General features: G+C 35.2%; 5 protein-coding genes across 5 annotated transcripts; 2 read left to right on the top strand and 3 right to left on the bottom strand.

Annotated features, from left to right (window-relative positions):
* Positions 1 to 1,642: 1,642 nt before the first annotated feature.
* Positions 1,643 to 2,041, bottom strand: MONOS_16286 (uncharacterized protein; the record flags this gene model as incomplete). The annotated part of the gene is made up of 1 exon (XM_067869201.1): positions 1,643 to 2,041. The coding sequence occupies one exon, from the start codon at positions 2,039 to 2,041 to the stop codon at positions 1,643 to 1,645; it is 399 nt and encodes a 132-aa protein (XP_067734722.1).
* Positions 2,042 to 11,800: 9,759 nt separating this feature from the next.
* MONOS_8676 (uncharacterized protein) lies at positions 11,801 to 15,201 on the bottom strand. The gene is made up of 2 exons (XM_067879105.1): positions 15,035 to 15,201; positions 11,801 to 14,966 (listed from the first exon to the last, which is right to left on the bottom strand). Exons 1-2 carry the CDS (start codon positions 15,164 to 15,166, stop codon positions 11,991 to 11,993), a joined length of 3,108 nt encoding a protein of 1,035 aa, XP_067734721.1. The 5' UTR covers positions 15,167 to 15,201; the 3' UTR covers positions 11,801 to 11,990.
* Positions 15,202 to 15,321: 120 nt separating this feature from the next.
* MONOS_8675 (uncharacterized protein) lies at positions 15,322 to 17,087 on the top strand. The gene is made up of 4 exons (XM_067879104.1): positions 15,322 to 15,550; positions 15,609 to 15,725; positions 15,789 to 16,382; positions 16,468 to 17,087. Exons 1-4 carry the CDS (start codon positions 15,335 to 15,337, stop codon positions 16,699 to 16,701), a joined length of 1,161 nt encoding a protein of 386 aa, XP_067734720.1. The 5' UTR covers positions 15,322 to 15,334; the 3' UTR covers positions 16,702 to 17,087.
* A 234-nt stretch (positions 17,088 to 17,321) lies between these two features.
* MONOS_8674 (acylglycerol lipase) lies at positions 17,322 to 19,566 on the top strand. The gene is made up of 9 exons (XM_067879103.1): positions 17,322 to 17,505; positions 17,561 to 17,647; positions 17,711 to 17,896; positions 17,970 to 18,045; positions 18,102 to 18,178; positions 18,296 to 18,369; positions 18,576 to 18,654; positions 18,884 to 18,993; positions 19,218 to 19,566. Exons 1-9 carry the CDS (start codon positions 17,334 to 17,336, stop codon positions 19,290 to 19,292), a joined length of 936 nt encoding a protein of 311 aa, XP_067734719.1. The 5' UTR covers positions 17,322 to 17,333; the 3' UTR covers positions 19,293 to 19,566.
* Positions 19,551 to 26,591, bottom strand: MONOS_8672fu8673 (putative CLIP-associating protein 1/2; the record flags this gene model as incomplete). The annotated part of the gene is made up of 1 exon (XM_067879102.1): positions 19,551 to 26,591. One exon carries the CDS (start codon positions 26,589 to 26,591, stop codon positions 19,914 to 19,916), a length of 6,678 nt encoding a protein of 2,225 aa, XP_067734718.1. The 3' UTR covers positions 19,551 to 19,913.
* Positions 26,592 to 26,727: the final 136 nt, after the last annotated feature.

Below are 26,727 nucleotides of genomic sequence, written 5' to 3'. Positions count from 1 at the left end.
TCTCTTCTTTATTTTCACTCCAGAATAAAAACCGGGTTTCTTTGCGTCTTCTTTACAAGCGCTGTCTCAGCTTCTGCTCTATGTTTCGCTTCCTTCCCATTTGCCGCATCTTCTTGAAGACAAAAGAATCAGTTGTTTTTCCCAGCTTTCATAAAGCTTCTGCATCTTTCTCTTCATACACTACCATAACATCACCACAAACAGGTAAATAACCTCTCATTAAATGCTCGAATTCCTTCCACTTTTCTGTATCTTTGCAAGCTCGTCCACTCAACTAACTTCTATTAACTTCCCCGCTAACAATCTTTCTCTTCTTCCTTAAAAAATACTCGCTACTTTTCTAGCATCATCTGCTTTTCTGTTTTTCTTTTGTTTTCTATCAATCCTTCAGTCTTTGAGTTAATTATGTTTTTCGTCGCAAATTCTGTTTCAACGCGTTCAAATTTTGCAAATGCAACTTCCTCTCCCCTTCTTGAATATCCTTCCTCTTCTTTCTCATTTTTTATCAGACTCATCTTATTCTTCTTTCACAAACTGCAAGCTCTTCAAAAGTTCCTGCTCTTGCAACTCAAGCGTCAAAATCTACATTGAATTTGACACAACCCTCATTCTTTTTTCGTAAATGCTATTTTTTCCCTCATTTCATTACTTTTTCTTTCTCTTTCTCTTGCTTATCTTTTTCTTTTGTTTTGGATTCCACTTCATTTGACTCTCTCTCTCTACCATTGCACTCATTTTGCCATATGGCTATTTTTTCATTTGATTTTCAAGCGACTCATTTCGATGTTCAAAACTGTTCACTTCTCTTCTTTAAAATCTTCCCAATTCTCTCTCTTCCTTCGGCTCTCAGTATCATCAAAAGCAGTTAAACAATTGCATGTTCTGTTCTTCCCTCCCTTGTGAAGTTTGACATGGACTGATCATTTTATCATTTCGCTTCCCTTTCAACTGCTCTGGCACATGTTCGTCCTCAAAGCAGTTTAGGCAGTTCTTGTCAACTCCTCCTGAGTTGTCGACAAGTTCTGTTCGATTGGTTGCTACGTTGGCACCGACAATCAGAAAGAATTCAGATTGTGACATAAGTTGCGGTTTTGGAGAAGAAGAAGAGGAGTGTGCAGAAGGTGAAAAAGATGGAGAAGAATAAAAGGAATGGAATGAATGAGAAGATTCAAATCACTGAGAAATTGAATATCCGCTCTTTCAAATACAATTCTGAAAGCAGAAAGCTGCATTTGAGATTGAGAATGGGGTTTGGTGACTACGATATGGCTGCTCAACTATACTCGCTGGATTGTATTGAGCTGTATCTGTGCTGTCCTGCCTCCTTTTTGAGCCAGGGGCCGCATGTGCTCTAATGGCTGTAAGTGGAGCGAATGTTTGTAGGATTGGTGCGGTAAAGCATTGAAGCCGAGGCAATCTATGGAGTCAGCTGCGAAGGTCAGGAGAGGAGAGAAGGCAGTTGAGACAAAGTGCGTTGATGACCTTGTGTGTGAGGAGATGCTCAACATGAACACCATTTTATTTTCTTCTTTTTTTGAGCTCCTTCATCGCATTCTCCAATTCTTCATCTTCCTCTTTCGCTTGGCCCAATAAAGACTTCAATTGAGAGATCTGCCAGCAGTATTTCCCTCATTCAGCAGCTTCACGCAGACTTTAAAGCGGAAATGAGGGACGGAATAACTTCTCCTTCTCCTTCCCCTTCTCCTTCCCCTTTCCCTTCCCCTTCTCCTTCCCCTTCTCCTTCCCCTTTCCCTTCCCATTCCCATTCCTTTTTTTCATGTTGCTGCCTTTGCATGTCTTGTATCGAAAGCGTTGATTTGCGATGTGCAAAACTCACCATTCTCATTCGTCCTCTTCTTTGTCTTTGGATCTTCATATTGATTCCCTTTCCTCTGCTCCTCGGACAGCTAGCTTCTGAAATCCACCTTCTTTGCCTCATCCATTTGAACTCGTACTCCCATCTCTTCGCTTCTTGGCGGTGTTGTGACGTGAGCGGATGAACGCAATATGCCCAACAGCTCCTTCCCCCTCCCATTGCCATTTCTCGTTCGACACTTATTCACCTCATTCTGCACAGTCGGTGCACGGATTTCATTCGAAACGTTGAAGCAGAGCTGGATGAACCGCAATGGAATAGGAAAGCGGTACAAATGCCCATCCTGCGAAGTTACGAAATGCATTGACATTGATGATGATGCTGTTTGGAGAAGGAAAATTGAATGAAATAATATTTAGAAGGTGTAATCAACCTGCTGATTGAACAGTTCACAAGCATCTGAAGGTCGATGGTCCGTTCTGATACGAAGAAAAAGGAAATATAACAGAAGAAGAAGAAGAAGAAGGTAAAGAAGAAGAAGGTGAAGAAGAAGAAGGTGAAGAAGAAGAAGGTGAAGAAGAAGAAGGTGAAGAAGAAGAAGGTGAAGAAGAAGAAGGTGAAGAAGAAGAAGGTGAAGAAGAAGAAGGTGAAGAAGAAGAAGGTGAAGAAGAAGGAGAAGAAATGATGTGACAGAGAAATGCGAAAACAGTTGAACAACATTTATGAAGTTGAGAATAATTTGCATGAAATTGTTGATTGGCCAAAACGGATCGCTTGATGCATTAACTTCAGACTGGTTAGAAAAACTCAATCACAAAATTTGTGACGAACAGATTGTGGAAATCAATCTTGCTGTATTTCTTCAAAGTCAATTCACTTTCTTTTTGCAATTTCCTCTCCTTTCTCTTCAAAAAATAGAAAATAAATATCTCTCAATTTCCATTCCTTTCCATTTTTCCTCTTCCATTCAGCTCACAAAATCATCAGAAAAAATCAACCCCCTCCTTTTCTTCATCTTTCCCATTCTCTTCCAAAAAAATCTTCTCCTCTCAAAAAATATCCCTCTTCCATTTGAATACTTCAGAATATCCATCTTCTTTCCCGCTTTTGCCCTCTTTTCCTTTTTTTTTCAAATTCCATATCTCCCATCAACAATAAACACCTTCGTCATCATCTCCAATCACTTCTCTATATGTTTTCTTCATTTTCTTCTCCGAATTTCCACCCACTCTTCCCCACCCCTTTGTCTCAGAATTTCTTTCATTCAAAAATCATTCTTGAAATATAAACATTCAAAAAAGCATCCAACTCCCACCCCCTGCCACAAAAAATATTCTTCCATCTCTTCTCTGCCCCATATCCCTCATGTGCCTGATGTTGACGAGATAAACATCAAATACTTCTTTTGGTGGTTGAGAATATTATTAAAGGAGAAGATCATACCAAAAACAGAAAAAACACCTCTGGACATCAGCCACAATGTATACGGGCTGAAAAGACCTTCCAATGAGATTTATGAATTATTTTGTGGAGATGCATTCAGTACTGCAATTTGACCATTCTGAGACTGAAATGAAGAGATTGATTTTTTGAATGATGATGGCTGTGGAAATGAGGCTGTTTGACAAAAAAAACAGTTGAAGCGCAGTCTGGTCTTTATTTATTTTATTTATATGAATATTTGTCTGTTGAATGTTTTTGTGTTTCTTTCAGGGCAGGAGGCGGAAAAGATAGAAAATGAATAAAATTGGGATATCTCGTTGTGCAGGGTGGCCATTGAGTTGGGAGAGCGAATTCATATGGAAAGTGCCTAGGGTGAAGGGATTGGGATGGAAATGGGATGTTATATTTTTGGAAAAAGAAGTTTTTTTAATGAAAAGGGCGGAAATGAGTAAAATACACAAATTTTTACATTATTCAGAAGAGAAAGATAACGAAACAGTAGAAAGAGAAGCGAATGTAGGTGAACCAACTGTGATAATTATTAATTGTCAAAAGTTGATTAATTTTTTCTATTATTTGTTGGTTTCAACAAATCAATTTTTTTTTTCTTTTTCAATAACATTTTTCTGCAAATTAAAAAGAAGATATTTGTCGAATACTTTATCTAAGTTGTTGCATTCATATTTTGTTTGCATGAAATTTCAAGTTTAATTCTGTTTAAAAAAGATTTGTAATTTTTGGATAAATTTGAGGAATTTTCTTCAAAATTTGAAGCAAAAACAATTAGAAACAAATTTAAATTTATTTATAAACAACAACAACCATATATAAAGCAATATATGGGTGATTATTTTTGAAATCATAATTTTTTTCGGGGTGTTGTTTTTTCAAAGATTGATTATCACTTTAAGAGATTTTATATTCAAATGCTAAATACATTTCAACTGTTTTCAAAAACACATGTTTCAACTCAAATAAAGATGAAGATGTCTTTAATAAGTCTTTTCATTTCTCATTGTTCGTTTGTTGATATTCAATGGATCTTTTTAAATCGAAATATTTAACCGAGAAAATATGAATTTAAAAATAATCACCCATATTTGAATGATTACCTCTTTCATTTTTCTTTTTTAAGCAACCCTTAATGAAATTAATTTTTGATCAAACGTCGGTATTTTTTATGATATCAAAAAAAATCACCCATATGACTTCAAAAATAATCAACCATATATGCTAGGCCTTTGCGACAGACAGACATTTTTTCATCAGCTCGACAAGTCGACCGACAAAACAGTTCGCTTGAATTTAATTTTTTGTAAGATGAAAAAACATTTATATTTAAATATTGCCTTTTTGTTTTCATTGAGTTATATTTTTAATTATTTATAAAATAAAATTTCACAAGATTCGAGCAAACAAATATATAGTTTTTTGATATTTTAAATATTCAATGGGTTATCGACAGATCTTTGTCGAGATCAGTCGAACGACAAAGATCAGTCGGTAGAAAAGATCAGTCGGTCGAAAAGATCAATCTGTCGAACGAATGTTCTATTTTGAAATCGTTTTGTCTTTCAAACATTGTTTTTTTATTTATTCTGTTCAAAGAAAATAATAAGAAACATTCATTAAAATATGACAGAGATAGAATATGTGTTTTTGATATATTTTTCGATATTTTCATTCGTTTGATGCCACATTTTGTTACACACTTTTTCTGTTTATGGATATTAATATTTAAATAATTAAAATCTGTTAAAAGAAATTGAATTGAATCCATAATTATATTTTTTTTTATTTTGTTTAAAAACACAATATTCCTGGAAACCGCTGGAAAAAATATGTCGAAGGTTTAACTCATATCTTTGCTTTTAAGTTTGAATACGTAAGGCAGGATATAGATATTTAACAAGTTGTCAATGCTTGTGAAGATATTTTAATATTTATTGTGATAATTTGAATAATTTAATTACGAATTCAAAAGGAAAAGAGACTCATTCAAATGGAAATTGCTATAAGAAGCGAAAATATGAAGATAATCACAATTCATTATTTTTTTCGGAAGAAAGAAAATGAAAAAGAAATTCCTTAGATTTTGAAGAAGACAGATAAATTTTCATTTTCATTGAAGAAGAAAATGATGAATTGTGCGTTCATAAAGTATATGTGCCATAGAAATGATTTGTGTGCTGAACAAGAAGATCCATTACTGAAGCCTCTTAAGACTTTGAGATGGATAGAGTCAGCTTCGGGCCATCGATTTCTTTTATAAGAGAATTCGCACACAATTTAGTACAAGCACTTGCAAATACACAGCAAGGAATTTAAACATGGAGATGAAACTTGATTTCATTTTGATACCACCTGCAAAAAGAAGTCTGACTCCGTCTTATTCAGCTCAAAGTGCTCAATTTTCTTTTTCTTCTTAACTTATTTATTTTTTCGCCCAGGATTGAAGCAAGAGAAGTCCGGGAATGAGGTTTATCTATCTGTTTGTAAGAGGAATGATGGCTCTGCTGCATGCTTCACAAAAGGAGCAGAGATACGGGTTTCATTCCAAGCATCTAACTTCTCTCAATTTGTGGAAGCCATGCAAGGCTGTGCTATTTGATAGTAGATATATACCGGGGAAAAGGAGATGATGGAGTTTGATCTGACAACATGGCAGGTTCTGGTTTCCTTAAAGATAAACAACGAGATATTACAGCTGATTCAGGAAATGAGAGGGGTGCTACCGAACCAACTGGGGAGCAAAGGCGATGAGCAGCAGATGAACAGTCACATTGATTTTTGAGGATGGGTTATATGAGCATATCTTTGATCCAGTCACGAAGGCCAAAACCACATTGATGATTGTCAATTTGCACTTTTCACTGCCAATGCATATGAGGCTGTATAATGATGTTATGAATCCTTCTCTTCTCTCTTCGTAGCCTGGGATTTGCTCCAGTGAAATGCTAAAGAGCCTGCAAAAAAAAGTGAGCTGCTGCTATTCTACAAAGCAAAGTTTATTGACTGCCGCCTCATGTTCCACTCACGCAAATGGATGATTTCAAAAGAGGCAGAAAGCATTTTGTTTCAGAATCAGACACAGGCTCAGCAGACGATTCTGCAGAAGACTGCAAAAAGGACAGCTTTGGAACTGTCTCAACTTCCACCAAACATCGTTTGTCTGCTTCTTCATCTTCATCCTTATCTTTATCTTCTTCGTTTTCTTCTTCCACAAATACTTCATTTTCTTCAAATTCAAATAAATAAACATTTTCCCTCAAGAATTCAGCTTGAAACAAACTTCACTTCTTTTATTCAGAACCTCATCCATCATTTGTTTCTTTTCACTCACCGTTCTTCTCCTTCATCTTCTTCTTTCCTCTGCAAAAGCCTTCCTTGTCCTTGTCTGAAAGTCCATCTCATAGAAGTCGACGAGTTGATGAGCTTCCATTCATAAGCCATCACTTCGGTGCACTGAATGGAAAGATACAATGTTTGATCACAGCCTCTTACGATCCCGTTATGAAAAGAAGGTCAATAAACACACAGGAAGTTGTTGGACGCATCAGGCAGTCAATAGGCGAAAGAGACAAAACAGTTAATGCATCGAAAGATGGAAACAAGAATGCAGAAAAGAATAGCAGAAACATATATACAAATACTGCAAATGCATCTTATATAGGAAAAGGTCGAAGAAGGAAATAAGAAAGATGTTAATGGAAAAGAAAAGAGAAAAAGAAAGAAAGAAAGAAAATGTTGAAGCGATGAAGGAGACTGATTGCGATGAAAAAAAAGCTGAAGAAGAAAGAAAATGAGATCGCAATGTGAAGACAACAAATATTTGTGAGATGAGACATCGAACTCTCCAACCGAAATGCACAAAGTCATCAATCACCTATCATCTCCATCTTGTTCATATTTGTCGTTAAAAAGCTCATCGTCATCGACTCCAGCTGTGTGATAAATATGTGAAACGCAGCAAAAAAGCAAGGGAGTTTCATGATGTATTCCAGTGTTTGATTTCATTTCGACATGTGTATCGATCAGAGTGAGAGAAGGATTATTAGAGATGTTTTCGATGGAATAGTGTTAATCACCAACTGTGACTCTGGTACAGCCTTGAGAGATGAATATCATATTTTCCATCCTGAATTAGATATAAAGAAGGATAGGAATGCAATCAAACCGTTAAATGCACAGAAAAAATACATCTTTCGCTGGCGGCGCAAAATGCACTTCTGTGAAGATCCCAAGCTGCTGCTCAAGTCCGACATTGAGTCGCAAATGAAAACATCTATTAATTTGGCGAAGGTTTGTAACTTCCACAGGCATCATTTTGGAATCGTTGTTTGTTCATAGAAACTCTCAGGAGAAGACACAGAGGGAGCACAGTCTGCTTCCACAAGGACTGATGTGCAAGCAGAATGAGAATGGACAGAAATGGTCCTTCTCCTTAAAGAATAGGCAAAAAACAGTGGGTTATTCACAGCCTATTTCTCCTTTTTCTTCTTCTGCCCCAATCCTCTCGCTTACAGTTGGATGTTCATTCGTTCAACCTGAGCCGCAAAGTTCATATTCTTTTCATCATCTCACATCGCAAGCACAAGGGAAATAAAACTGATATATATTTCAGAACTCATTCAATGCCAACAATTCAATTGACAACCCGAGTGATTGTGCTGCGGAACATAGACAGCGGTTGGAGAATAAATGTTAAATCACATGATGAAAGCATTTGGAGAAGAAAGAAGAGGTGAGGAAAAAAAAAGAAAAAGACGGAACAGAAGGAAATAAAGATTCACGAGTTTTTAGCAGAAACTGAACAGAAGCAGAGGAGCGGAAGCTGATGAAGCAGACGAAGAGAAAGAGGCAACGAAGACAACAAAGGCGATCTATTGCTTAGCGGGAAAAGCCAAGAGCATTCTTCCGTTTGAAGAGAACGAATTATGCAGAAAGAGGAGCCTCTTCAACGAGACGAACTCGATTCTTTGTATTTGATGAAGTGCATCACATCGATTTTTTTTTAACACACCAGATGGCTGCTGGTTCGCAACATCAGATGGAAGAAAAAATAATGTTGAACACATATGGAGTTGCATATGCTTTAACTGCATCATTTTTTACGCTTTCATCCACAATGTTTCCATATGACTCGCTAACTTCATCTTTTTTATTTTCTCGGACTTCAAAACAAATATTGATTCCACTGAACACAGGAACATCCAAATTTCCATGCGAAAAAGGAACAAAATACTTAACGACCTGCCTTTTTCTACCTTCATTCTTTCTTTCGAAACACCATCTTCACACTCTTTCTGAATGGCCACCTCCCGCTTTTGTTATTCTCTCAATCATGGATGCTAACAGGCCTTGGAACTCGACTGAAGGGGAAAGGAGGATTAATTGTTCTGTTCGAAATTTTCTTTTCAACATGCAGTAGAGAAGGCAACCTAGCTGAAGAAGGTTCTCTATTGGAAGCACAGACCAGAGGTGCAAAAGGAACATTTGCATCACGAAAAAGTCCTCTCAGCACCCATATGCCAAGTCTTCTTTGTGTTGTCATGCCATGCGGAATTCTCCTCGTTCCCGTACACATTCGCTGCCACCTTCAACAGCTGTCTCTTCATATCGAATATCACTTCCTGTGCCCTATCTTCACTCGCTATCTTAACTTTTGCTTTCTCTCCGCACTTCAAAGTGCAATCGAATGCTGTTTGAAACAGTTGAGCTGCTGAACTGGAACGTTTGATCGTTTCCGGCAATACAACAATCCTGCTCTTTTCTCACCTTGTAATTCGAGCCCCTATCTACTCACCACCTTTGCTGCTTCGTTTTCTTTCAGTTGGAAAAAATAATTGATGCAATAACTTCTGTTTGTCGCTCCAACATCTTTTCCTGTAACAAATGCAATCCAGCCATTTTTATTTTGTCTTCTTCATTGAAAAAGCTGAACCTTTTTCATCAAACCTGCATTTGCTTATCATCTTCCAATTGCCTTTGCGATGAATAAATAAAGTTACGTTGTTGGAAGCAAAATTACTTTAATTGGTCGGTCTTCAAATTGGTCATTTAATGCTGCGGAAATTCAGGAACAGATGACTCGAAACGTATAAACACAGCGCTGATTTATAATCCTTTATTTAATATTTTCCAAATAAACTGAGCTGGATCTCAATGCTCTTAAAGATCTAATTATTGTTTTTGAATTTGAATTTGAATTATGCTTTGGGTTTGAATTTGATTTTTGTAAATTATTGTTTCATCTTCCAATGAAAATTTCAGAATTACGAACGAAAAGTTGAAACGATATGAAAATAGTTTGATGATGTTTCAGAGAAAAGATGCTTTTGAAAAAGAAAAACTTTATTTCTTGTTCAAGAAAAATGAGTATCAAGTTTATATTCTATTCAAAATAAGGCAAAGTTATTAGTCAAAAATTCAAAAAGATAAAAATTCTTTGTTAATCACAAACAATAACTTATTTTGAAAAAATAAAAGAGTAATAAAAATAAAAAAAGTTTAAAAATATTTATTGATAAAAAAAAAAAAAAAAAAAAAAACACTCGACACAGGCCGAGACTTTCGACCGACACGCATCGCTAAAAATTTCCTTGTCGCAAAGGCCTAATATATGCACTTTTAATTGACTTTTTGTGATCATAAAAATGAATTGAATGGTTCATTATTTGAAACAAGTGTGAAGTCACAAGACCTTATGTGTGGTATCAATTATTCCTGCTTATGGATATGATAATTCAATTTATTTTAAAATCTGATTAACTTTTATAATGTTATAATATAAAAAAATTATTTTTATATTTTTGATTTGTGAATAAAAAGCTTGCGTGTCCATATTTTTCCCCATATTTTATTTTATTATTTCTGAAATGTGACTTTCAATAATTAAAATTAATCGGTCTAATTTTTTTTCTTATTTAGGTGAAGCAGGTATTAATCTCCTGATAAGATTATTTGTCAGATGTCTTTTTTTGACTTCCAGGAATTATCATAACTAAGTGGATATTTTTGAAAGAAAGATTATGTTCAAAACAAGAAAAAATTACAAACTGTCTTTTCAACCACAGATTTGGATATTTGAAATATGTTGCATTTTTTTTGTGACATCATTTTTAATTTGAATAAAGAGAAAATCAAAAACGAATCTTCTTATTTTGATATATAAAATAAAATAGTTCTGAGAATCTGATTTCATTATTCAATATTTTTTTATCAAAGAAAACAGTGAAGACTGTTAAAAAAGGTTTGATCCTTTTTTCAAAATGAAAAAAGAAAAGAAAAATAAATAAGAATGAATCAAATTTTTGTTTTATCTTTTCTGACACTAACGAATAATTAAAACAAAAAATCGCAAAGATAAACATATTAACAAAGAAAAATTTAATTGCATGGAGTTTGAAATCGATCGGTATCCAAAAAATAATCGGGATCGAATATTTATGGCTCTCAAGAGCACTTTTAGAAAAAATAAATAATAGGAAACCTTCTTTAAACTTTTATATATTATTCCTGAAAATGTTTTTTTTTTTTTTAGTTTTTGTGTAAAGATTTGGCATTTTTTGTTTTATTTTCCAAAGTCAAAGGCTTGCTCATTTTTCTACGAGCTTTTTCTTTTGAGCGTTCCGAGTGTTGTTATTGTTATTAAACTTCTCTTGGGTACAGATATCGCATGAAATACCTGACATCGCAAAAAAAACTGGACAAGATCGATATCTCAATAACTGCAAAAAGAAAAATTCTGTAAATTTTCCTCAAAATATATCTCATCAATGCACACTCATGTGACATCAAAGACTTTCAGGACAGCTTATGTTGAGCTCAGAAAAAATAATTTTGATAATCTCGGAAAAATAGGATTTTGAGTTTCTCCGAGATTTTAAAAATAATTTTCTCTGAGCACAAATGAAGCTGTTTTGAAAGTCTCGTTTATCAATTGAGTTTGTATTGATGAGATGTATTTTGTAGAGAATTGTCAGAATTATTCCTCTTGCAGTTATTGTGAAATTGATTTTGTCCGGTATTTTATGTGATATCTGTTACAGATCCAGATGACTTATCTTTTGAAACAGTTTTGATTTCGCTTTCATTGATATTTAAAGTGTAATATCCAAACTTTCCGATGATGCAAAAATTATTCTTATGTTCTGCAATGGTCCATTTGTAATTTATTCATCTGATTGAACTTTGTTAACATTTTTCCTTCCTTATTATAATAATAATTATAATTATTATATTAATTGAGCATATTTGCAAATATATCTCTCATTTATTTTTCAATTGCTTTTTAAGTTTTTTTTGTCATTCCATTTATCTTTAAGTTTCGAATTTTTCAAATTTTTTTTGAGTAATTGACTTCTGTGCAATTTTCGTATCAATTTGGAAAAAATCAGAAAGTCTTCTCTTGCATTAATTTAATTTTCCCCCAATTTTTATTTGACTGCTTGGAAAAAAAAGTCCATTTCATCAGGGAAAAAATAAAAAAAGCAGAGTCCTTATGAACTGGCATTGAAACCATTTGCACAATTGCATTTTTTTATGATAATTTGTTTCATCTTTGAACTCTTCATATTTAAAATTGTTGTGAATAACCTTTATCACAAAAGATAATGATGTAAATTATCTCAAGAATCAAAATTAATAATTGATCACAACCAATAAAAATAACAAAAATTACAAATTGGTAGAATAAAAATTACACATTAAAATTTCCACAGCCACTTCTTCATTGACCGTCTTCATTTCCCAGTAGCCTTTCTTTTTCAAGATGTTTTCTTCTTCTAATGTAACAAAGAATTATAAATGCTAAAAAAACTATCACAAAAACTCCTCCAACAGCTCCTCCGATTATCCATCCAATATGTGAACTTTTGACCGGAGTAACAACAGAAGGATCCTTCTTTTTTGGCGGCTTTGGAATAGGAGGAACAGTCGGAATATCTGCACAGCTTCCATCAAAAGATAAATAAAAACCATTATTGCAGTGACTGAATGTGCAATCGGTGCTCCACTGACCATTAGTACACTTTCTCCCATACACAGAGTTTGAAGAAGAAGCAGCTCCAGTGCTTTGCTTTGCACATGAATAGTTATATTTGGAAAAATTGCATTTTGAAAAGTCTTCATCATATTGTTCATTATTCGATTGTGCAACTATCTGTGCTGGGTTGCATTCGGAATCATCTTTCACTTCCCAATTATCGTAGCATTTCTGGAAAATTTTATTCGTTCTAATTACTTCAATTACAGAAAAGTAATCTTCTTTTGATAAGAACAAAGCCGGATTTGGATACAGCGGAAAAACTTCATCAGGCTCAATAATGAGAAATTCAAGTTCTTTTTCTGAAGTCTCTTTCACAAATGAATAAGATGTAAGCATAACATATCGCAATATTGTTCCACTACGAGGGAATGGTGAAGGAATATCATTTGAAGCTTTATTCAAAGTTGAATTTGTTTGATTTCTTATGAATTGTTGAGGCAATGTACGAATTGAATGCCAACTTGACCGTGAATAAGTTTGCGTTTTTCTAGCAATCCGATCTTTTTGGACAGAATCAGAATCAATCACACTTCCTGCAGCAAATGAAGCCACGTCAAATGGAATTTTTTCATTCTTTTTTATAGATTTATTTTCGTTAACCATTGAATTTGAACATTTGTTAATTTCTTCATTATCAAGTATTGAACCGCCTAGTCCAACAACTTTTGCCAAATGCAATTGAGCTGCATGCTTCACAAATTGAGCACAAGTTGATCCACACTCTCCATCGCTCACAATTACAACATCACTTGGAGTAAATATTCGCTGTGTTTCGAGAAGTGACGCAGGTAAAAAGTCTTCTTTGTAATATCCCCAAAATCTGTCGAAATTGATGCTAAAAGAAGAGGACCAAAGTTGAGAGCGGTAAGTATTTTTCTGAGAATGAATCAAATTTTTATGAAGTTGATCATTATGAATAGAATAATTCTCCAGCGCAATATAATGAGCATCTGTGTTCATCTGTGAAAAACTTGGAATTTCAGTTTTCACTTCCTTCATCGGTAAATCTCCGATATCATCAATTTGTTTCAATGTGTTGTAGTCAACAATCCATTCATATCCATCTGCGCTATTCATTGGACGAAGGAGATGTGTTGCAGATGAATTAACATATTTCATCTTTGCATTAACTGGGAAGCTTCCTGGGAATATTACCTGCGTCAAAAGAGAGCCAAGCATCACAAGTCCTCCGCCATTTCCTCTAACATCAATTACCATTTTGTATTTTTGTGCAAATGCTTCCTCCACAGCACTCACAGCATCTGATATCCACTGCGATAGCTGCTCGTCAGTCGACACGGAAAATGTAACAATATGAAGATAAACAATTCTCCAAGCAGGAACTGAAAATGCAACGATGTTACTTCCCTTTGACAAGATTTTGATAGATGGTAAAGAACGAGATGATCTTTGTTCACTCTTTTCTGGCTGACTGTCAGATGAAGTCCCAAAAACCTTCATAATAAATTCTCTATCTTTTATAAATTCGTCAATCCATTCTGGTTCTTCATTTTGCTTTGATCGATTCGAACCATTTGCTGCTTCTTGATACAATGCATTGCTAACTTTATCTCTTTCTTGTTCAAGCCAAATTCTTCTTTTTGTGTTTATATCTGGAGACAAATCTAAGTCAAATGTAATTCTCCGTTTGAAAGTTCGATCCTTCTTCAAAAGCTTGTAAACTTTGCAGAAAACAGCATCGCCAGAGTGACCTTCAAGAACGCGCTGATACTTTATTGTATCACGAACAAAATTTGGAACTTTTCGAAGTAAAGAAAGCCATTTTCTGAGTTTTTGGTAGAAATGAATAAAGAAGCTTGCTTTTCGATTAGAAGAAATTTTATATTCATCATGCTGCTCGAAATTGCTCTTGTAATCTCTTTCTTTTGCTTCATTTAAAATTTCAGCTTTGCTTTTAAAACTTTCAATTGCTCCATTATCACTTTTCGATATCAATGGGCACATTTGAAGCATCTCTTCGGAGCTCTTTATATCTTTCATTGACCAGCCATACCACGGAAGTTCCACAACTTGTTCTTGTCCGTATTCATCATCCACTGTAACAAATATATTTTCCTCAGGCAAAATTGTCTGTGAAGGCCTTCTGACCGTTAGCAAACTTTGAAGCCCAAAATTTAATCTAGCAGCAGGAGTTCGCGAAAATGAAATGTATTTCTCGCACCAGCGAGAAATCGTAACTTCTGGTTTTTCTTCTTTCACATCATCAATTCCATCCATTTTAATATGTTTGATTTGCTTGTTGGTGATATCAATATTTTTCTCCTTTACAAATTTTTGTGTGGCGGCTGGTTGAAGTGATTTTGTTGCAACTACAGAAATATGTTGGATCTCATTTTCATTGCTAACTTCAAATTTAAAATGATATGGTAAGACAAATGCAAATAGTGTTGAGCAAGGAAATTCATAAGATGTATGAGCATCTTTCATCTCTCCAAGTGTATCTGCAATCTTTTGGTGAAATTGCAATCCATTTGAAAATGAAGTAGCAGAAATCTCATCAAGACGTTTCAGGATATCAATTGATGTTTTTTCAAAAGGCGATGGAGGAGATAGCATTGTGTCCCTATACGCATATCCTTCAAAGTATTGCTTGATGATATTGATTGTCAAAGATGAAGGTTCATCAGTTGTGTTAAACTTTTGTTACATAAACAAAAAAAGTGATCAACATAAAATAAAATAACTATGAAAAAATTGTTTCAAACCGGAAGATTAGAAAGGCAATCAACAATTGACTCTCTTGTAATAAGTGTTGATTTTGCGAAATTGCATGCGTCATCGCAACGAACAAATAAAAGAAAATAAAGAGTCAAAATACTTGTGATGTGAAAGCCCATCGATCGTGTTTTGAACGAAAATTTTGGAAAAGTTTAAAAATAAAATGGGCTGTTTGCAAATTTGCGCAACTTATCTATATACAACATGTGGAGTATTATGTACCATTTAACAAATAAGAAAGCGAAAAGCTTTATTTGTTATGGGAATTCTTTATTGAATATTTCCAAATGCAGACAACTGTAACAATTCGGAGGAATGCTAACATTGAGCGTCGTTATGCAGCAATGAAGAAGCAGGTTTTTGAATGGATTGATACATTTAGTGATTCTTTCGAACCTGATGTTGCATCAAGATTGAAGAATCGGGACACTTTTTTTGAAGAATTAGAAAGCGGATTGGTGCTTTATAGGATATTTAAAATTATTAACCGACAGATTTTTAATGTGTAGTACTTGGATTATTTAATATTATGTAAAAGTTTATTTTATTTTATTTATTTAGTCATCTGTAGAAAGACGCCTTCATCGAGATCCAAGGCAATGTAGCAGGAATAAATTTTTCTGCAGAGAAAATCTTTCTGTTATTTTAGATTCGGTAATTTCATTTTGTGGATTAAGAGTTTGCTGCGAGAATTTTCATTTCGAAGCATCTGAAAATTTCCATAAATTTTTCTTTTCTCAGCTTGACATATCATCTCAAGATTTTTTGGATTGGAAAAATTATCCAAGAATTATTTTATTCCTCTTTGAATGTGGAAGGGTTTTGTGTTCAGGGAATTTTATTGCTCCAGGTGATGGAAAATTGCATTCATTTTCAGCAACCAATACTAGAGAAGTTACAAGAGAAGAAGAAAATCTTGCTAGAAGAGAGCTCGCAGGATCAACGTTTGAGAACGACATCAATTCAACCACATACTTGACAAGCGAATCGGAGCAGGATGACATTATTAGAAGAATGAAAGAAGAGCAAAGTGGTGAGTCAAAATCTAAATCTGAATCTGAATCAGAATCAAAACAAGAACCAGAACCAGAATTGCCTCCTTATTCATCGTCTTCAACTACACCGTCAAGTTCAACGGATCATTGCGAAGAGGAGGAAGAAGTGAAAATGAAGGCCTGCCTACCTTCAATGCATCAACAGCCTGCAAAAGAAGAAAGAAAGAAAGATCCAGAAATCAGCAAAGAAGCGGAAGCGATGTGGCGTCAGCTTTCAGTTGAAAAAGTGACTGAAAAAATTAGACTGGAAGCGTATTTTCAATATGAAGCAAGAAAAAAGGTTTAAAATTGCATTTTTTCAGCAAATTGGATGTATTTTGATCAAAATCGAATTATTATTTTATTTCACCATTAAAATAAAACAGGAAACTGGAAGAAGCGAAAGCACTCACGAAGAAAAGCTGGACGACTGGACGACTGCAGAATGGATTGTTCTTTCTCGCCTCATACAAGAAATTAAAAGTGCTGTAAATGGTTTTGAGAGTCGCTTGGAATGCGAACACCAAGTGCTCACAGGAGAAATAACTGAAGATTTGTCAATGGAACAGTTGAAAATTATGTTCACTATTGAACGAGGGCACTTGATGGAGTTTGTCTAAAAAAAAGCCGTTGAATTTCATAGATAAATAGCCTATTTGATGAAGATTGAGATTTTGAACTAAAATTACAATAATTACCAAACAAAATTGGTAATTTATTTTTTAACAGCAATCATATGCATTAAAGATATATTTTGAAAATTTTTTAAACATTTATTCTGGTCTAATTTGTTTAATTGTTTTGACTTATAAAGTCAATGTTCACCAATGAATATTTCTGAAAATATTTTGTTTGTTTTTTCATTAATTCATTGTTTTTTCAAGGAAGTGTTTATGTATTCAATAACCTTTTGCTTTTTTTTCTTTAATTTTTGATAAAAGAAGACGCAATCAACTCTTATAAGAAAACACTAACTTCTTCCAAAAATTATCAAAAATCGTATCAAACTGATGTTTTTCATTTTATGTTCCAATTTAGAAAAATAATTCATATTTAAGTGAGAAGAGAATTTGTTTATTGGAATATTCGAAATATCAAAATAAAATAATGATCCAATCACATCTTGCGTTTTAACGCATTTTTTTTTTTTTTATGTGCATATAATAAGAATTTCATATCTTCAATTCTTCTTTTATAACCTGATCAAAAATCTTATGGTAAGAAATAGATCTGTGGAAATAGATTTTTGATTATGGCGTCTTCTTCTTCATTTACGGAAAATATAGAAACTGCTAAACCATATGAAATATCTAGTGAAGGATCTATAGAACTTAAACAAGAGATTTTTCCTTTTAAAGACCTGAAATTGATGTCTTATTCATACAGAGCACCGGCTCCAAAAGGAATAATATTTTTTTCACATGGCATGATTTTTTGTTTATTAGATAGATAAATCATTTGGATGTTGCAATTAATCAGGGCTTATGGAACACACTAGAGCTGAACAAGTTACAATAGATATGTTTGGACGTAATCGTTTCAGTGTATTCGCTCTTGATCTTCCAGGTAATTGATATGCCTTAAATCTTATCTATTTTAAAGAAGAGTATTAATTGTTATTGTTGGAAGGTCATGGTCTATCAACAACTGGGGATCCTTCTGGGGAAATTCCTGACTTTATGAAGGCCATTGATGCTTGGGTGGACTATATCAACGACATTTCATCAGAGCAATTTCATAAACCAGTTCCAAAATTTTGGTTTGGACATTCTCTTGGTGCAACTGTTGGAATCCTAGTATCTCGAAGAACAAAAAGTTTTATTAACATGAATATTTTAACACATTTATAAATTTTTAAATGCGCTTATTTGGGATATATTTGACGCAGATATTTTACGAGGTTCAATTTTATCAGCACCAACAGTTTATGTCAACGTGAATTGGTTCGCTTTGACAGCTATAACGTATGCTTTTAAAATTAATTTTTTTCAAAAAAAAAAATCATTTTTAAATATATTAGACCATTGAGTTGGATGTTTCCATCAATGGCCGTTCAAAAATTGGACAGAACTGCACTGGCACATGATCAATCCGTCAGTATGCTTTTTGAAAAATTTTTTATGCGAAATAAGAAACAACAATGGAAAAACTTTCAATTTTTTTTTGACAATTAAATTTGAAATGGAATTGAATGAATCACATTGCAATTTTCAGAAGCTCGTGCAGAAGCAGATCCTTTGTGCGGGCAGAAGCCTGTCACAGCTCGAACAGGAAGACAAATAAAACTTGTATGCGATTTTTAAAAAGGATTGAAAAGGATAAAAATATATTTTTTGTTCTTTTTTTTTTGTTCTATTTTCTTTTTTTATTTTTTTTTAAAATACTTTTTGAATTTAAATCTGTTTCTTGTTAAAAAATATTTTGATTTTTCTTTTTTTTTTTTTTTTTTTTTCTTTTTTCTTTTTTTTTTCTGTTTATCCAAACAAATCTTCAGGCAACAGATGAGATTCAAAATCATTTTGACCAAGATGACTATCCATATTTATTATTGCACGGTGAAGCAGACACAATAAGTTTGCAGAGAATTTACATCCACTTTGAAAACATAAAATTTTGATATTTCTTTTCTTTTCTTTTCTTTTCTTTTCTTTTCTTTTCTTTTCTTTTCTTTTTCTTTCTTTTCTTTCTTTCTTTCTTTCTTCTTCTTCTTCTTCTTTTATTTATTAATTTATTAATTTATTTATTTGATGCTATTTGTGAAATATGTCCATCATTTCTTTCGCCTGTTCAACAAACTATCAGCTCCGAAAAAGAATTCAGAATTGTTTTTTGCAAAGAGCACTTCAAAAGACAAGAAGCTGCACATCTTCCCTGGATGCTATCACGAAATACACAACGAGCCGTGCAGAGATGTATGAAAAAGAAATGAATGAATGAAAAGAAGGAAGGAAAAAGAAAAGAAAAGAAAAGAAAAGAAACAATATTTTCTTCACTTTTTTATCATTCATGTTCTTTAAAGAAAAATTTATTTTTTAGTGTTCATCGTTAAAACTTTTCAATTCTTTTTTTTTTTATCCATCTTTATTTCATTTCCTATTAACTTCAAATCGCAACGATTTTTCCTTTACTTGTTCAGGAATGCTATAAATTGATACTTGACTGGCTGACTCCAAGACTTGAAATAATTACTGAGCCTTCACATGCAGTTTAGAAAGAATTGGATTTCTTATTTTTTTAATCTAAAACAAAAAATCACTTATCAGAAATATGTTTTATTGGAAGTGGTTTTGTTTGATTCAGAATGTGTTTATCAATTGCTCATGAAGAATTTGTTAGGCTTTTTCTGTTTTTCTTTTGGCGAATAAAATGTTAGTTTTCTTTTGAGAACGGAAAGATTTCATATTTTCAATCTTTTTTTTTTAACTGTATTTTTTCATCCATTTTTCTCATTCCAAATTTTAAAGAAAAATCGCAAAAAAGTGTCATTTTTAATATTTCTTTGTTGGATTGCAAGAAATCAATGCAAATAAGGAAACAGTTGTTCTGTGATGTGTTCGAATAGTTGTTTTTTTGCAGTGAAAGCTGCTCAAAACTTAAAAACAAAAATGTTCATTTGCTGAAAATGAAATCGAAAAATGAAGATGACATAAACATTTTTCTTTGGTTTCACACAAATTAAGACCAAAGTGTTTTTAAAAAAGGATGCTCAATCATTTTTTCAGTAATATATCTTATCAAACAAAGCTTCCAATCAACAAACAACAACAAAAATAAAAACAAAACAAAACAAAACAAAAATTAACTTTTAAAAAATACCCAACCCCCAATCCTTCTATCTCGCCTTCTCCGGCATCCACACGTCCTTAAACCCGTTCCTCTTATGCAATACATCGCTCCTCCTCTTCTGGTACCTCTCCACGCAGCTCATCATCACCATCCACTTCGTCTGCTCCCACGCCATCGTCATCCACTCCCACTCTGCCCTGTCCACACACTCACACACAAACGCCATGCAAAAACAGGCGCCTTGTCTAACAGCCATTGCCTCGTGGTTTTGCAGGCACATCACATCTCTCTTCACACGGGCAAGCAGAATGCAAGAGGGAGAGTTGAAGGGGGGAGGAGGGAATGAGGCTGAGGTGGTTAAAGAGGAAGGGGTGCTGCGGGAGGAGGTAGGAGAACGCATGGGGGAGGAGAGGCGGCGAGAGGAAAAGCGGGTGGAGATGGGGGAAGAGGAGACATAAGAGGGAGAGGAAGAAGAAGAAGAAGAAGAAGAAGATGATGACAATGATGAAATAGAAGGTGAACCAATTATTCTTTGAGAAAATAAGGAGTTGTATGAAGAAGAAGAAGAAGAAGAAGAAGTTGGTGAAGATTTTGGAGAAGCGAAGTGTCTTGGAGAAGAAGGTCTTGAATGCTGATTGTGAGGTGGCGACTGCTGCATTGCAAAGCCAGCATAACCAGCATAACCAGCATTGCTTGCTTTGCCTGCTATGCCTGCTTTGCCATTGAATTTGGTGTTTGACTGAAGTGTCTGAAATGGGAAAGAATGCGAGGCGATTGAGATGAAATGAGGGAAAAGATGCAGCCAGCCGAGCAAAAAGGAGTCTTTTTGTTGTTCGGCTTCTGGCTGGATGAGGAGAAAGTTGCTGGTCTGGTCAGAAAGTGCTGGGGAAAAGCCGTAAATGGACGAAGGCGAGGCAGAAGGCGAAACGAAAGAGGAAGAGGAGGAGAAAGTGGAGGAAGAAATGGAATTCAAAGAGAAATTGGAGGCGGTTGAAGATTGAGGCGGAAGGGGAACTTTCACTTTTCTCGCTCGTTCTGACTGGCTAACGTGCAAATCGAGCATCAGGCGGATCAGTTCAATGAGAGTGGAGACGAGGAGAAGAGAAGGTGAAGGCAAAGAAGAGAGGAAGGAAGAAGGAGAAAGAGAACTGATTGAATGCCAGGATTGTATTCGAGGAAGATCGGAAGGGGAAGAAGAAGAAGATGACGAAGAAGAAACAGAAGAAGGAGAACGAATTGCCTGTGAAAAGCAATCAGAACCTGAAAGTTCACTCTTTCTTTTCAACGTTCCTTCTCCTTCATCTCCTTCATCTCCTTCTCCTCTTACTTCTCTTTCTTCTCTTTCTTCTCTCTCTTCTCTCTCTTTCCTCCTCTTCTCCCTCCTCTTCTCCTCTTCCTCTTCTTTCAGTGTCCATTCGAAGATGGCTGAGCAGAAGGCTAATATCATCCTTTCAGCTGAACAGGCAACTGGATAGCCTTTGCAGTGATGTCGAGCATTAAGCAGAGAAGTAAGGAGAGGATAGAGACAAATAGAGAAGAAGGAGGAATATGGTTGAGGAGAGGAAGAGGAAGAGGAAGAGGAAGAAGAAGATGATGATGCAGTCGTTTCTTCATCCTCTGAATTCGAACTCTCATCTACATCATCTTGCTCCTCCCCTCCACTTTCTCTCTGCTTCACGATCTTTTTCGCTTTGCCTTCAGGAAGAACCAGAAGTTCCAAGTGATTCTTCAACAGAACATTCAGAGCAGCTTCGATTTTGCCGAGTGCTTTGTCCACTTCGTCAGCGCTCATTGAAGAAGAGCAGGTGATGAAGAGAGAGGTGGAGGAGAATGAAGAAGAAGAAATGGAAGAAGAAGAAGAAGAAGAGGAAGAAGAAGAAGAAGAGGAGGAGGAGGAAGAAGAAGATGTTGAAGAAGATGAAAACGGAACAAACAAATCAGGTTTGTTGTTTTCGTCTTCGATGAATGTTGAGGCGATTTTGAGAAGAGGGTCTGAAATGGCAGTGTTGATGAAGGACAAAATGGTGGAGGCAGAGAGCAAAGTGGAAGAAGTCGAAGAGAGAAGAGAAAGGAGTGAGGATGCTTCGGTATCTTCTTCTTCTTCTGAATTTGCAAATTTTCCATCTTCTTCCTTTTCTGTTTTTTCTTCTGCCTTTTCTTCTTCTATGCTGTTTGAAGAAGAAGAAGAAGAAGAAGAAGAAGGTTCTGATGAATCATGTAAAGAAGGAGCATCCAAAAGAGAAGCAATACTCAAACCAGAATCCAATTTTGCTTTATTTATTTCTCTTCTTTTGTCAATCATTTCTTCTTCTTCCACTTTCTTTTCTTCTTTTTCTTCTTCCTTTTCATTTTTCTTCTCTTTCCCATCTTTCCCATTAACTACAACTTTTGTTTGTTTGCTCATTCCCAATTCATTTTTATTCACGTTCCCTGTTTTAACTTCATTTTCTATGCTTCTCTTTCTCCTTCTCTCCCTCTCCTGCGCAATAACTCTTTCCAATCCATCTTGCATTTTTTGCTCCTTCTCCCTTTCTTTCACCGCTTCTTCTTCATTCTTCTTCATTTGCCGGCTTCTTCTTTCTTTTTCTCTCGCTTCAAAGACAACTGCCCGCTCATATCGCTCTATTTTCCTTTCTTCTCTTTCTTTTTTGATGAATTTTGGTTTTTCTTTTATTTCTTTTATTTCTTTTATTTCTTTTATTCCATTTATTCCATTTATTCCTTTGAAATCTTTTTCTTTATTAAATTCTTTTAATTCTTTTCTTTCTCCTCTTTCTCCTCTTTCTTCCTCAATTTGTGCTGAACTGCTCAAAATCTTCTCAATTTCTTCTTTTTCTTCTCTTTCCACTTCACTTCTGCTGAAAACATCTGAAAAAGTTGTACTTTGCGGAATGCAATCAAAACATTGCTCATAAAAGCTTTTTTCAATTTTTTTATTTCTTTCTTCTTTTTCTTTCTCTTCTTCTTCTTCTTCTTCTTCTTCTTCTTCTTCTTCTTCTTCTTCTTCTTCTTCTTCTTCTTCTTCTTCTTTTCTCTCTTTTTCAAACTCAATTTCTTTATCTTCAATATCTTCCATTACAAAACAAGATTCCTTTTGTTTCGGCTTTTCTGTTTCATTTGTGTCAAGCAAAGAAAAAATCGAATTCTTTCTTTCTTCTTCTTTATCTTTTCTTTTATCAGTTTGTAACAAAATCCCTTCAAAATTCTCTTTTTCTGTTTTGTCATTCAATTTTTCAGCTTCCAATGAAGATATCTTCGTTTCCTTTGTTTCTTCTTCTATTTTTATGCTTTTTTCTGAATCTCCTTCAAACTTATCAGGAAACCGATTATTATCAGTAGAACGTGGAGTTAATAACATTTCATCATCATCATTTTCTTCTTCTTCTTCTTCTTTCTCTTTCTCTTCCTTCTCTTCTTCTTTGATTTTATCTTCTTTAGATAAATTGTTCCGCTTTTCAAAATCTTCATCATCTTCTCTTTCTTCCTCTTTCTTCTCTTCTTCTCTTTTTTCCTCTTTCCTTTCTTCCTCTTCTTTGTCTTCTTCTTGTGCAATTTTACCTTCATCATCCTTTTTATTCTCATCTTCTTTTCCATTCTTTTCAAATCTTTTGTTCCTTTCTTCATTCTCTTCCTTCTCTTCATCATTTTCTTTCTTAATTTCCCTTCTTTCCCCATCAGAATTATCACAAATTTCAACTTCTTTCTTTTTATTTATCTCTTTTTCTGCTTCGCTTTGGCTTTGCTTCCATTCCAACTGCTTTTGAAAGGCTTTTATTCTGTCGGCCATACAAATAAGCTCCTTCTTCTTCTCCTTCTTTGCAATTGGTGAATCTTTTGATTGTGCTTCATTTTGCATAAACAAATTTTCTTTCTCTCTTTCTTTTTCTTTTTCTTTCTCTCTTTCTCTTTCTCTTTCTTTCTCTCTTTCTCTTTCTCTTTCTTTCTCTCTTTCTCTTTCCCTTTCTTTTTCAATGATACTCATCTTTTCTTTATTTCGCTTCCTTTCTTCTTCTTCTTCTTCTTCTTCCTCTTCTGCTTGTTTTGAAGATATCTCTTCTTCTTTATTCTGAGGCGAAGAAGCTAAAGAAAGCAAAGCATCTTCTGATTGATTGTTTGATGAATCCGAACTATCTTCCAATGAAAAGGCTGTTGATTTTTGTGGTTTTTTGATTGATGATGAAGTTAACAAAGAATGCGAAGACAGTACATTAGCTGAAGTCGCAGGAGCTGAACGAACAGAAGAAGAAGAAGAAGAAGAGGAGGAGGAGGAGGAGGAAGAGGAGGAAGAGAAGAAGGAAGAGGAAGAAAAAGAAAAAGAAGAAGAAGAAGAAGAGGAAGAGGAAGAGGAAGAAGAGGAAGAAGATGATGTTGAAGATGTTGCAGGTGAAGTTGGAGTGAGTGGCTGTGCATAAGCGCCAGCAAGTCTTCTTCTCGAGTGGCTGCTGAACGAATTGATAGGTTTCCCTCTAATTGGCGATGTTGGAATCTGAATGGGAGAGAAAGCAACAGAAGAAGAAGAAGAAGAAGAAGAAGAAGAAGCGGGGGAAATGAGAAGAGGGGAAGGCGTGTTTCGATGTGAGGAGGAAGAGGAAGAGGAAGAGGAAGAGGAAGAAGGAGAAGGAGATGATGATGATGAGGAGGAGGAGGAAGGGGAAGGGGATATTGAAGAAGTAGAAGAGAGAGAAGAAGAAGAGGTTGTCGTTGGTGATGGCGATGATGCAAAAGATGATGATGAATGTGGAGGGGATGAAGAAGAAGAAGAAGAAGATGATGATGGAGATGGAATTTGCTTATAACGAGTGCGCGGAGGAGGTGAAGACATAGCAGCAGCAGCAGAAGAAGAAGAAGAGAGTGATGAATTTGATGAAAGAGTTGATGATGCCAATGAACTCGTTGTTGAATGAGGAGGTGAAGAAGAGGCGGATGATGAAGAATCCTTTGCTGAAGAAGAAGAAGAAGAAGAAGAAGTTGATGCTGATGTTGATGATGATGATGCTGTTGTTGTTGTTGTTGATTTTGATGAAGGAGACAGAAGTGGCTTTCGGCGTGTGGACAAAGAAGGCGAAATTGGAGGGCGATGAGAAGGAGAAAGAGGAGGGATTCTTCTGTGTGATGTGGGAGTGGGCAAATGAGATGGCAAATGAGTTGGAGAAGAGGAAGAAGAGGAAGAAGAGGAAGAAGAGGAGGAGGATGAAGAGGAAGATTTAGAAGACGGAGATGATGGAGTGGATAAACGACGTGTAGTAGTTGCAGTGGCAGAAGAAGAAAAAGAAGAATGTGATGATGATGATGGTGATGATGGTGATGTGTTTGCATCAGCCATTCCTTTTTTCTTCAGAAGTTGCTGCCTCTTCCACAAGGGCAGAGTGTCAAAGACAGACGTTGCAGAAGCAGACGAAGGTGAAGTGGGAGGAAGTGGCACAGATGAGCACGATGAAGAAGGAGAAGGAGAAGGAGAAAGAGAAGAGGAAGAGGATGAAGAGGAAAGTGGAGGAGGAGAAGAAGAAGTTAAGGAGTGATGGATTGTTGGAGGAGAAGAAGTAGAAGTAGAAGAGGAAGAAGCAGAAGCATAAGAGGAAGAGGGTGAAGAAGAAGAAGAAGAAGGTCGAGATCTTTTTGCTTCAGGCGATGAAGCAGTTCCAGAAAGAGAAAGTTTGCGTGCTGAACGAAAAACAGGAGATCCGGTTGATGCTGTTGAGGAAGTCGAAGCAGGAGGAGACAAAGAAGAGGAAGGACAGGAAGAAGAAGAAGAAGAAGAAGAAGAAGAAGAAGAAGAAGAAGAATGAGGCATTGCATTAAATGAATGAGAACTTCCTGTTGAAGAAGAATCTTCACCATCTATTATTAGTCTCTTGATAATATCAATTTGCTTGAAAATCTCTTCTTTTTCTGTGTTAAGCAGCCGAGCGATGTTTGAAGGAATGGACGATTGCATAATGTCCTCAGCTCTTTCGGGCCACAGCGTGTGAAACACCCAAAACGCATGACGTCCAGTTGTTCGAACTTCTGGATCAGCATCAACAACAATAGCGCGGATGCTCTGTTCCAACAGAATAATATGCCTTTCTGACAATGAAGTTTGTGCAAGATACACTTTTGGATAACTTTCTACTCCTTCAGTTTCGTGAATAAGTTGGGAAATTAAAATAAAGAGGATATATTCAGCGCATCTTTGTCTAACATTAGTTGACATTCCCTTTGCAGAGCATGCGTTTGCAATATGCGGAAGAGATTTATTACATGAACAATTTCTCAGAAAAGACAGCATGCACCTATTTCCACAATCCTTCAGAACCAAATTTGTTGAACCAAGAAGTTTTATCACATCATCCATAAAATACTCCAGGATATTGTCGAATTTTCCTTGTGCGCATGCAGCCATGTCAACCATTGTTTGCCCAAGTTCCTTGATGAGAGAGGATCGAGTGTCAGTAAATTGCTTGGAAATGTGTCGATGAAGAGCCCCGCTCATCCATTTGATAAACAAAGAGTGTTGACAGCATCCTCCAAGCGCTAAGCCATGTAACTCCTTTATTGCATCGAGTCTTTCTTTCCAATTCCCGTCTGTTATTGATACTGAATCGAGGATTATAGAAATATGATCTAAACTCTGTTCGAGTGATTTTTCTGAGGTAAAGTGAAATGGTCTGGCTCCACAAGCAATGGGAGTCGACTGAAGAAATAAACCTGTCCCCGTTCGTAAAGCTGCAAATGATAAGCTCATTTATTCAGTTGAGTATCAACGAAAAATCAACTGGACAAAAAATATTATGTGGAACATTCTTTTATTAAAAAGTAATTAAAAGATCAATATTTAAATTTATTTATTAAGCACAATAATTGAATCGTCATCATGGAAT

This window comes from Monocercomonoides exilis, assembly GCF_001643675.1.
Source record: "Monocercomonoides exilis strain PA203 chromosome Unknown scaffold4-2303458, whole genome shotgun sequence".
NCBI lineage: Eukaryota > Preaxostyla > Oxymonadida > Polymastigidae > Monocercomonoides > Monocercomonoides exilis.
Note: the sequence above shows the minus strand (reverse complement) of the source record. Positions and strands in the feature narration are given on the sequence as shown.

What these genes read in the sequence shown, in the direction of transcription:
- MONOS_8674 (XM_067879103.1), top strand. Translation starts at nt 17,334, where the DNA reads ATGGCGTCTTCTTCTTCATTTACGGAAAATATAGAAACTGCTAAACCA. An exon ending in AATAATATTTTTTTCACATG is followed by an intron (nt 17,506 to 17,560) that starts GCATGATTTTTT and finishes GCAATTAATCAG; the next exon opens with GGCTTATGGAACACACTAGA. An exon ending in TTCGCTTTGACAGCTATAAC is followed by an intron (nt 18,046 to 18,101) that starts GTATGCTTTTAA and finishes TAAATATATTAG; the next exon opens with ACCATTGAGTTGGATGTTTC.
- MONOS_8675 (XM_067879104.1), top strand. Translation starts at nt 15,335, where the DNA reads ATGCAGACAACTGTAACAATTCGGAGGAATGCTAACATTGAGCGTCGT. An exon ending in TTTCATTTTGTGGATTAAGA is followed by an intron (nt 15,726 to 15,788) that starts GTTTGCTGCGAG and finishes TTCTTTTCTCAG; the next exon opens with CTTGACATATCATCTCAAGA. An exon ending in AATATGAAGCAAGAAAAAAG is followed by an intron (nt 16,383 to 16,467) that starts GTTTAAAATTGC and finishes AAAATAAAACAG; the next exon opens with GAAACTGGAAGAAGCGAAAG.
- MONOS_8676 (XM_067879105.1), bottom strand. Translation starts at nt 15,166, where the DNA reads ATGGGCTTTCACATCACAAGTATTTTGACTCTTTATTTTCTTTTATTT. An exon ending in ATTGCCTTTCTAATCTTCCG is followed by an intron (nt 14,967 to 15,034) that starts GTTTGAAACAAT and finishes ATGTAACAAAAG; the next exon opens with TTTAACACAACTGATGAACC.